Genomic DNA, 11,541 nt, shown 5'->3' on the forward strand with positions numbered 1-11,541 from the left:
ATAGGATACTTTTTATCCCCATAACCAAAAAGTGGATGGAGACATATACAAATTTCACTGGGAAAATGTAAACTGCAGCCATTCTTACACACTAGGGTTCTCAAACTTTGCCCAAGTGGTCACTAGGTGACTGGGATTATTGATTCACCTATTAATTTTTAAGGGGAATATTTAATTACTGCCATTCTTGTACTGTTAATGGCACAAGCCTAAAACCTGGTGCAGTTGGTCATTGGATGACTGGGGTTCAAATTCAGAAATGGGGTAAAGCCACAAACAGCCAATCAGATTTGTTTCATTTCAATGCAAATTATTGATGCCAAAGACTGCAAAGCTCACAAACTTGGTCAATGAGTAATTGAGTCATTATGTGTTAGGGTTAGAAAAAATGGGCACAGACAACATCAGCCAAATACATACCCGAGCAACCCAGAGTCATCAGTGGGTGGAGACAAATACATATTTCACTGAGAAAATTTAAACTGCAGCCATTCTTACACTGTTAATGGTAGGACTCTTAAACGTTGCACGGTTAGTCTCTAGAGATGGCCCGAACCTCCGATTTTAGGTTCGCGAACCTCCACAAACGTTCGCGAACTTGCGACCGTTCGCAAACCGCCATAGACTTCAATGGGGAGGCGAACTTGAAAAATTTGAAAAAATTATGCTGAAAAGGATGTTTCAAGGCATCTAACACCTGGAAGGAGACATGGTTGGGTGGGATAGACGTCAAAAGTCCCGGAAGATGTTTTAGTTTTTACGCAGAGCACTGTTTTAAGGGCAGAAATCACATTCTATGCTAAATTGCTGGCCTAAACTACTGCATGTGTAATCCCTCCTCTCTCTCTCTCTCTCTCTCTCTCTCTCTCTCTCTCTCTCTGATTTTGTCTTCCAGGGATTTGTAGGCTGTCAAAAGCAAGCTCACATTGGCCAAGAATCGAACCCAGGTAAACTGCTTGGAAGGCAGCTATGCTTACCACTATATCACCATTGTCCGGGAAGCAAACCCAGGTCAACTAACATTACAGGCTGAAGCCAACCTTTCGGTTAACAGCCGAATGTGCTAACTGATTGCGCCACAGAGACTGTGTATGCAGTTGCTGCTAAATTATTTTATGGTGATGTATGTGTGTCTTTTGGAGGGAGGAAGTAAGTCTGGTCCAAGAAGTTTAACACCACTTTTTCCTACAACAAAGCATTCACTGTGTGGCAGCAGAGTGGTGCAGCAGAAGTGTGCGGAGCCCATAACCCAGAGGTTGATGGATTTAAACCATCCTCTGCTAGGCATGATTTCATTTTTGCACCTCGCTTTATCGCATGGGCAAAATGGTTTCCATAGCCCTGTAAGAGAAAGTGTAGTAAGGGCCCTGCCATAACATAGATATTACGGTAGCTAAGACTACTCCTGGGCCTTTCTAGTTGAAGGGATGAGTGAAGTGTGACACCACACTTAAAAAAACAGCAAACAGCAAAGCTTCCCCATATTGGACCATTGGATTTGGTAAAGTCTTAAGCCAATGTGTTGTAAGACACAAGTAAGCTTTAGGTTAGCAGGAATGATTGCATGGCCACCTAGATTTTCATCCTTCCCACCCTTGCCCTGGAATCTTCCAGACTTCAAATTGCTGTCCTTTGCTGTGTGTGTTACACCAGCATCATCCAGGGGGGCACATGTTCTTTCTGATGTCTTGAATTGAAGCCTGTAAGCAGTATCATCATGTGTCCCATTGCGTTCATCTAGCAAATTAGGCAAATAAGCAAGCTATTTTTTCTCTTCGGTATATAAATAATGGTACATGCTAGGCCAGCTTCAGCATGTAGTGTTGGTGGTATAGTGGTGAGCATAGCTGCCTTCAAAGCAGTTGACCTGGGTTCGATTCTTGGCCAATGTATGTGAGGGTGGTTTTGACATCCTACAAATCCCTAAGCAAGCTCATTTTTCTCTTGGGTATATTATATCACAATGGTACATGCTAGGCTGGCTTCAGCATGTAGTGTTGGTGGTGGTATAGTGGTTAGCCTAGCTGCCTTCAAAGCAGTTGCCCTGGGTTTGATTCCTGGCCAATGTATGTAAGCTGGCTTTTGACATCCTACAAATCCCTGGAAGACAACACAAGAGTGGAGGAGGAGGAGGGTAAAAAAAAATCATAAGAACAAGATTAGCTTTGAAAAGAGCTGTTGTGGGGTGCTATTTTAGGAATAACAATCAGCCAGGAGCAAGCTAACAAGATTATAAGAGCCTAACTAATCTTTCCCTATGAGAGTCTGCCAGCAGCTTTCCCTTCACTAATTACTACAGGGACACGAACGACTATAATGGCCAGCGCTGCCGGCTTTATATAAGGGGTGGGGTGGCTCCAGGAGAACCACCCAAAGTTTGCCTGGAACCGTTCACTGGCGAACCGGTTGGGCCATCTCTATTAGTCACTGGGTGACTGGAATTAATATTCAGAAAGGTGGGTTGAGCCTACAAAACCAATCAAAATTCACATAAGGATTTTCAAGGGGAATATTTCATTGTTGCCATTCTTGCACTGCTAATGGCAAAAGCCTCAAACATGGTACAGTTGGTCATTGGGTGACTGGAGTTCAAATTCAGAAAAGGGGTGGAGCCACAAACAGCCAATCACATTTGTTTCATTTCAAAGCAAGTCATTGAGGCCAAAGCCTGCAAAACTCATTGAGTAACTGAGTAATTGTGTGTTAGGGTTAGAAAAAGTAGGCTAGCCAACACCAGCCAAATATACACCTGGGCAATGCCGGGTCATCAGTGGGCAGAGACAAATACAAATTTCACTGTTAATGGTAGGGCTCTTAAAGAGAAACTCCGACCAAGAATTTAATTTTATCCCAATCAGTAGCTGATACCCCCTTTTACATGACAAATCTATTGCATTTCACAAACAGACCATCAGGGGGCGCTGTATGACTGATTTTGTGCTGAAACCCCTCCCACAAGAGGCTCTGGTACCGTAGTTATGTACGGTACTCTGGGCAAACTGCCACAATGTAACAATGTTCACAGACAGGAAATGGCTGTTTAGAGCTGTCTAACAGCCAGAACAGCTAGGAGCAGCTACATAAACTGCCCACAGTAAAAATGTCACCATGTAATAAATGTCAGAATGTGAATCTGGGAGAGGAAAGATTTTACAATTAGCAAACACTGACTAAATCATTTATACATAATTATTGTAAAAATGAAGCACTTTTTTTATTACATTATTTTCACTGGAGTTCCTCTTTAAACTTTGCATGGTTATTCACTGGGTTAAAGGGATTAATATTCAGAAAAGTGAATAGAGCCTACAAAAGCCAAGCAAAATTCACCTATTGATTTTCAAGTGGAATATGTAATTGCTGCCATACTTGTACTGTTAATGGCACAAGCCTCAAACTTGGTACAGTTGTTCATTGGGTGACTGGAATTCAAATTCAGAAAAGGGGTGTGGCCACAAACATCCAATTCGATTTTTTAATTTGATGAAAATTATTGATGCCAAAGACCGCAAAAGTCACACACTACGTCATTGAGTAATTGAGTAATTATATGTTAGGGTTAGAAAAAGTGGGCAGAGCTAACACCAGCCAAATACATACCCGGGCAACGCCAGGCCATCAGCTAGTGTATATAGATAGATAGATAGATAGATAGATAGATAGATAGATAGATAGATAGATAGATAAACATAAACAAGCAAGTCTACATAGTTTAATTGATTAGTTTATTAGTGGAATGCTGTCTTCTAGAAAGAAAAATGCATCATTAATGGGAATTATACAATTTAAATCTACAACTGTTTCCCGCTGTTCACATTCAGATATGTTTACATGTATTTTATTGTAGTTATTTTTAATGTTGATTTCAGTAATTTCGTTTTCAAATCTCCATCATAAACCTATTCAAAGTAATACATAAATTATTTATATGACATGTTTACTTTGCAGATAGTGAGAACTGCTTCAAATGTCCCGAGAAAACTTGGCCTGATAAAGAGAAAGTGACTTGTATTCTCAAAATATATGAATTTCTGTCCTATGACAATGATGTTCTGTCTTTAATATTTTTACTCATTACCTTACTACTTTCAGCAATGACACTATTTATATTGGCAAGTCCACTGTAACGATTGGGTGAAGCAACTCAGACGTCTGATTATTGTGTGATCTGCAGAATCACCAATAATGCAGACTCTATACCTGATTATGTGGTGATCTCATCTGCAGTATCACCAATAAAGCAAGTATAGATGACAGGACACGGTAGTGTAGTGTTTTGGTGCAACAGTACAAAAAGGATAGACAGACCTTACCAGAGGAGCTGGAAGGTCTATCAATAACAGACTGAGAAGTAAGACCTGACCTCACCAGAGGAACTGGTGGAGTCAAACTGAAGTAGCAGTATAGATTTAATTAGACCTTACCAGAGGAGCTGGTAAGGTACTATCTGCAAAAGTGACAGTAAAGTTTGACTAGACCTTACCAGAGGATCTGATAAGGTACTATCTGCAAAAGTGACTGTATAGTTTGGCTAGACCTTACCAGAGGAGCTGGCAAGGTACTATCAGTCACAGTAACAGTGTAGCTTTAACTAAACCTCACCAGAGGAGCTGGTGGGTACAATTTGAAGAGCACCTTACCAGTGACAAGGGCCCACTGGTGAGTAGAGAGGTCAAACAGGCAGGGTTCGGCAACTGAGAGGCAGAAACAGTACAGAATCGTGAGGCAGAAGAGTAGTGAGTAATTAGGCAGAGGTTCAGCAACAGAGTCAGATAGGCAGAGTACAGAATCGATAAGCAAATGCAAGGTCAGAGTATAGCCAGAATCATACACAGGTAAACAACAATATATATATATATATATATATATATATATATATATATATATATATATAACAATAGTCCTAGTCTTGTGTGAAATCCCTGGTTTCCTCCCAGATCAAAGCACACCGGATACTAGTCTAAGGTCTGAGTGCTAACACGAACGTATTCGCAACAGCAGACAGGTTGAGAATGACCAGTGAAGGCTTAAGAAGCAGAGGAGAGCTCACGGCCGCACCCATCACCTAATCAGTTAATCTGAGCGGCATGAGTCACCTCTGACGTCAGCCGACCGGCAGGTAAGCTGACGCGCCGTCTACCAGCATAAAGGTCCTGTCTCCACGCGCGCCCGCGTGAGACAGTGACCCTATGAGCAATAGACAGTGCCGTCCCCGGCGTGCTAGATGCCGGCGGAATGGAAGAGGCCTTAGAACAGGGAACAAAGGCGGCTGCGGGTACACCCTGCGTGTCCGCAGTCGCCATACTTGCGGATGTTACAGTACCCCCCCCCCCCCTCTAGGCGTGGACTCTAGGCGTGGACTCCGGACAGAAGTGCCTTTAAACCCAAAGGTTGAGGCCACTCCAGGACAGCTGATACCTTTTTGGGGTCCATAGACAACCCTGCTGTAGAGATCACATACCCCAAAAAAGAAACCTCCAAAACCTCAGAGACATTTTTCTATTTTGGCGTACAGGGAATTCTGCCGCAACTTTCTCAAAACATACTTTACATGTTCCCTGTGTTCAGCCAAGGTAGGTGAAAAAATTAGGATGTCGTCCAAATAGACGAGGACAATCGCCCCAGAACGTCCCTGAAGACCTCATTAATCAGTTCCTGGAAGACGGCGGGTGCGTTGCACAACCCGAAGGGCATAACGAGATACTCGTAATGCCCGTCGGGCGTGTTAAACGCCATCTTCCACTCATCACCTTCCCTTATACGGATCAGGTTGTATGCCCCCCTAAGATCAAGTTTGGTAAATACAGCAGCATCAGTAATCTGAGAGAATAAATTGTCGATCAGGGGCAGAGGATAACGATTTTTCACTGTAATCTTATTCAAACCCCTGTAATCGATACATGGCCTAAGGTCACCGTCCTTCTTCTTTACAAAAAAGAAGCCTGCCCCGGCCGGGGACCTAGATGGACGAATGAACCCTTTGGCCAAGTTGTCAGTAATATATTCCCGCATGGCAAGTTTTTCAGGCCTAGAAAGATTATACAGATGGCCCCTAGGAGGCATACAACCTGATCTCAAGTCAATGGGGCAGTCGAAGCTTCAATGGGGTGGAAGCTTGTCTGCAGCCCAGGAACAAAACACATCTGAAAAATCAGAGTACTGACTAGGCAAACCCTCCACTTGAACCTTGGTGGCGCATACCGTGACTTTCCCCAAACAATGATGCTGACAGAAGGAGGACCAACTTAGTAATTGTCTGGAACTCCAGTCAACCTGAGGGGAATGTTTCTGAAGTCACGGCATACCGAGGATCACAGTTGAAGTCGCCATCTTGAGAACAAGAAAGTGAATTTGTTCTCTATGTAGAACCCCCACCTGACATAACAGTTCAGGAGTCTGCAAAATAGACCGTTTCCCCTGCAGTGGTGAGTCGTCCACTGCAGTAACAACAAGCTGATGTCCCAATGATTGGAGAGGAAGGCCCAGCTGAACAGCAAAAATATAGTCCATAAAATTGGCCGCTGAACCCGAGTCTATGAAGGCCTGTGTATCTTGGACTCGATCTCCCCAGATAATAGTGCACGGGAGGAGTAATCTATTATCTCTTAAGGGTATAGCTGAATCGTCTAAAGTGGTTTCACCAAGCACAAAGGAGCGATACAACTTTTCCGTCTCCTTGGAACAATCTTGAACTATATGTTCTGTTTTAGGATCCTGTGGACCGGATCTCGGAAGAAGTCTCTTATCTTTCTCAGGCTCAGTGACACTGAACTGACCAGATCACACTGAAATATCCCGAGAAAGAAATGGGGTCACAGCAGATCTCCTGGTGACCTTACCCCGAGTCTGTTTCTGATGTCAACTCGACGATCAATCTTAATTGCTAAAGATATAGCCTCATCTATAGACCTGGGTTCAGGATGACCTAACATCAAATCAGCCACTGCATCAGACAATCCCGATAAAAAACAATCTAGTAAAGAATGTTGCCCCCATCTGGCTGTCACTGCCCACCTTTTAAATTCCGCTGCATACATCTCGACAGTGCAATGACCTTGTCTGAAGGTCTTAAGCTTCCTTTCTGACGTTAAAGCTAAATTGGGATCATCATATATAACTGCCATTGCTTCAAAGAAATCCTGAACAGATGCCAAGGCCTCATGAGTATCGGGAAGACTATAAGCCCATGTTTGTGATTCTCCTGATAATAAAGTTTTAATTAAAATGACCTTCTGACTCTCGGACCCCGATGCGGTAGGACGTAATTCAAAGTATGAAAGGCACCGATTTTTAAAATTCTGAAAATCGGCCCTATGCCCAGAAAACCTCTCTGGAAGAGGCAACCTGGGTTCCAGAACAAAAGGGAATGACACTGGCGCAGTGTGTGTTTGAATGTTTTGCATCACCTCAGATAATTGGCAAATCTGAGTCTGTTAGGTATCAACCAGGAGAGACAACTGATTGACAGCCGTGATCAACACTTCAACATGACTGGCCAGTGTATCCATGGTCATTTTCGGTCTGCTATTCTGTAACGATTAGGTGAAGTAACTCAGACGTCTGATTATTGTGTGATCTGCAGAATCACCAATAATGCAGACTCTATACCTGATTATGTGGTGATCTGCAGTATCACCAATAATGCAAGTATAGATAACAGGACACGGTAGTGTAGTGTTTTGGTGCAACTTACCAGAGGAGCTGGAAGGTCTATCAATAACAGACTGAGAAGTAAGATCTTACCTCACCAGAGGAAATGGTGGAGTCAAACTGAAGTAGCAGTATAGATTTAACTAGACCTTACCAGAGGAGCTGGTAAGGTACTGTCTGCAAGAGTGACAGTAAAGTTTGACTAGACCTTACCAGAGGAGCTGGTAAGGTACTATCTGCAAAAGTGACAGTAAAGTTTGACTAGACCTTACCAGAGGAGCTGGTAAGGTACTATCTGCAAAAGTGACTGTATAGTTTGGCTAGACCTTACCAGAGGAGCTGGCAAGGTACTATCAGTCACAGTAACAGTGTAGCTTTAACTAAACCTCACCAGAGGAGCTGGTGGGTACAATCCGAAGAGCACCTCACCAGTGGCAAGGCCCACTGGTGAGTAGAGAGGTCAAATAGGCAAGGTTCGGCAACTGAGAGGCAGATACAGTACAGAATCGTGAGGTAGAAGAGTAGTGAGTAATCCGGCAGAGGTTCAGCAACAGAGTCAGATAGGCAGAGTACAGAATCAATAAGCAAATGCAAGGTCAGAGTATAGCCAGAATCATACACAGGTAAACAACAATATATATATATATATATATATATATATATATATATATATATATATATATATATATATATATATATATATATATATATATATAACAATAGTCCTAGTCTTGTGTGAAATCCCTGGTTACTTCCCAGATCAAAGCACACCGGATACTAGTCTAAGGTCTGAGTGCTAACTCGAACATATTCGCAACAGCAGACAGGTTGCGAATGACCAGTGAAGGCTTAAGAAGCAGAGGAGAGCTCACGGCCGCGCCCATCACCTAATCAGCCAATCCGAGCAGCGTGAGTCACCCATGAAGTCAGCCGACCGGCAGGTCAGCTGACGCGCCTTCTACCAGCATAAAGGTTCTGTCTCCGCGGGCGCCCGCGTGAGACAGTGACCCTATGAGCAAGAGACAGTGCAGTCCCCGGCGTGCTAGACGCCGGCGGAACGAAGGAGGCCTGAGAACAGGGAACAAAGGTGGCTGCGGGTACACCCTGCATGTCCGTAGCCGCCATACTTGCGGATGTTACATGCACTAAGGAATTGCACACCAATGTGGAGGTGCTGGATTAATATTTCATGCAAAAAAGATCCTGGTAATCCGCACACTCTTAATGAACCAAGTTCAATGTTTTAATTCAAAAAAGTGACACATGCCATTCCATAGACCAACGATTCGTTTTGGAGCCCCATGGGGTCCCCTTTGTCAAGGTAACAAAACACAGAATGGTGACGTCACCATTCTGTGTTTTGTTACCTTGACAAAGGGGACCCCACGGGCCCTGAAAAGAATCGTTGGTCTATGGAACGGCATGTGTCACTTTTTTGAATTAAAACATTGAACTTGGTTTATTAAGAGTGTGCGGATTACCAGGAACTATTTATATTGGGGATATTTATTTATTACTGGGATACTCCAGTTGTAAAAGCCAATAACCGGACTTTGAGCTTCATTCTCCTGACCTTCATCCTGCTGAGCTTCCTCTGTGTCTTCTTGTTCCTCGGATGTCCTGTGGATATAACTTGCATGCTGAGACAAGTGTCATTTGGGGTGTTCTTCTCCATCTCTGTCTCCTGTCTCCTGGCCAAGACTGTCACTGTCTGCATTGCCTTCAAAGCCACCACACCTGGCAGCTACTGGAGAAAATGGGCCACATTCAAAGTATCCAACTATTTGGTCCTGATCTGTTCTTCTGTCCAATTTATGATTTGTGCTATTTGGCTGTCAGTGTCTCCTCCTTATCAGGAGTATGACATGCACTCTTTACCTGGGAAGATCATCATTCAGTGTAATGAGGGGTCAGCAATTGGTTTATACTCTGTGTTGGGTTATATGGGACTTCTGGCAGCTGTGAGTTTTCTTCTGGCTTTCATGGTGAGGACATTACCGGACAGCTTTAATGAGGCCAAGTACATCACGTTCAGCATGCTGGTGTTCTGCAGTGTCTGGATTGCCATGATCCCGGCCTATCTGAGCACCAGAGGGAAATATATGGTGGCTGTGGAGTTATTTGCCATTCTGACCTTCAGTGCTGGAATATTAGCATGCATTATTTTCCCAAAATGTTATAGTATTGCTTCTCAAACCCGAGTGCAGCACCAGGAAAAACCTAAGTGGCGGAAAATGAACCTGTAGCAACTAATAGTTCACCAAGGAGTTGAAGATTTTGTTTAATGCTTTATCTGAACTGGAATCCACTTAAAGCGGAATATAACCCTGCATTTCAACTTTGCTCTAAAACATAATTTACAGCATATTATATGCAAAAAGCATTTTTTTTACTAGACCAGCATTGGAAGGGTTAAACACAGAGGTTTAAAGTTCTGTGGAGAGATATGCAGAAGTTCAGATAGATACATTCTATTTAGTGAAATGTATCTATTGAGAAATGTTACACACTCTTTGGCTGTCCTCCAGCTCCTTCTCAGTCAGAGACAGTGAGTCACATTCAACACTTAGATACATTTATGTAAACAAAATGTATCTATGTCAGCTTCGGATGCGTCTGCAGAAATCTCCAGGAACTTTAAAGCCCTGTGTAACCCTTCCAATGCTGGTCTAGTAAAAAAAAAAATGCTGGTTGCATATAATATACTGTAAATAATGTTTTAGAGCAAAGTTGAAATGTAGGGTTATATTCCGCTTTAATGGTGTTGATTTAAAAAAAAACAGCGGTAATATTTCCGTGCACACTCAGCACACGGTAATTTTACCCTTACTAACCCCAGTAATTCCCGGGAGTTACAATTTTGGCGGTATTCAAGTTGCGTGACCGTTACTATGGAAATGCATGTAACTAAAACTAGTTAGCTGTGATGATTGAAAATGCCAATATTCTTTTTCACGAAAGTAATGTTTAATTAGATTTTTGAGTGAAAATGCCATTGAACATAAGTTTAGTTTTTTTTTGTGTGTTTGTTGCCCCTTTTGTGGTTTTTCACGGTAAAATATCTATCTTTGGGTTTTCGAGATATAGTTTCTCCATGTTTTTGCATTTTTTTATGGTAATTTTTTTTTTTTTTTGCATTTTCACCAAAAACAAGAAAATGCAAAAAGTCAAGCTATTTTTTCATGAAAATGTCTCAAAATGAAAAATATAATTTTGGCTGCAAAAATGTGTTTGGCAAAAATTTGCAAGCAGCAGTGCTTGTCAGTTACATGCGTTACCGATGCAAGGATCACGCTACTCGAGTAATGTGAGTCACGCTAAAAGCATAAATTTAGTGTAACTCGTGGTACTTCTGGCATTAGTAAGGGCACGATTCCACTTGAGCGGCGCGCATCTGCGAGACGCTTGCCGGCTCTTCCGGGCCTGCGGGTAAAGCAGACGAATCCCATCAGCCATGCCATGCACGACTATGGGATCCGCAGCCTCCCGCGCCGATTCGGATAGAAAAGCTGGCGTTACCATAGCACCCTATGGCAGAGTTTCCCTGCACTATTCGCCTGCGGGGAAACTATGCGGATTTGCGGCGGTTTCCGCTCAAGTGGAAACGCGCCCTAAGGGTAATATTGCCATGCGCTGTGTGCATTCAGTACTAGTACCATAGTTATATGAATCAACCCCAATGTTAATTAAGTGGCTGGATAGTGTAATGGTTAAGGGCTCTGTTTTTGACGTAGGAGTTCTGGGTTCAAATCTTAGCTTTTCCTATTCAGTAAGCTGCACCTATTCAGTAAGGAGTTCTTGGGCAAGACTCCCTAACACTGCTACTGCCTACTGAGTGCGCTATAGTAGCTGCCTTGCAAGCGATTTGAGTCCGACAGGAGTAAAGCGGTA

The 11,541-nt window shown here is 43.0% G+C and overlaps 1 protein-coding gene across 1 annotated transcript; it reads left to right on the forward strand.

The window, feature by feature from the left end:
* The first annotated feature begins 7,487 nt into the window (after positions 1 to 7,487).
* On the forward strand, positions 7,488 to 9,896 carry LOC137545199 (vomeronasal type-2 receptor 26-like). The gene is made up of 2 exons (XM_068266346.1): positions 7,488 to 7,509; positions 9,118 to 9,896. The coding sequence occupies exons 1-2, from the start codon at positions 7,488 to 7,490 to the stop codon at positions 9,894 to 9,896; spliced, it is 801 nt and encodes a 266-aa protein (XP_068122447.1).
* Positions 9,897 to 11,541: the final 1,645 nt, after the last annotated feature.

This window comes from Hyperolius riggenbachi, chromosome 1 (genome assembly GCF_040937935.1).
Source record: "Hyperolius riggenbachi isolate aHypRig1 chromosome 1, aHypRig1.pri, whole genome shotgun sequence".
NCBI classification, from domain to species: domain Eukaryota; kingdom Metazoa; phylum Chordata; class Amphibia; order Anura; family Hyperoliidae; genus Hyperolius; species Hyperolius riggenbachi.

Coding starts and splice junctions, on each gene's coding strand:
- LOC137545199 (XM_068266346.1), top strand. CDS start 7,488: ATGACTGGCCAGTGTATCCATG. Junction 7,510..9,117: donor GACTGGCCAGTGTATCCATG/GTCATTTTCGGT, acceptor TGGTTTATTAAG/AGTGTGCGGATTACCAGGAA.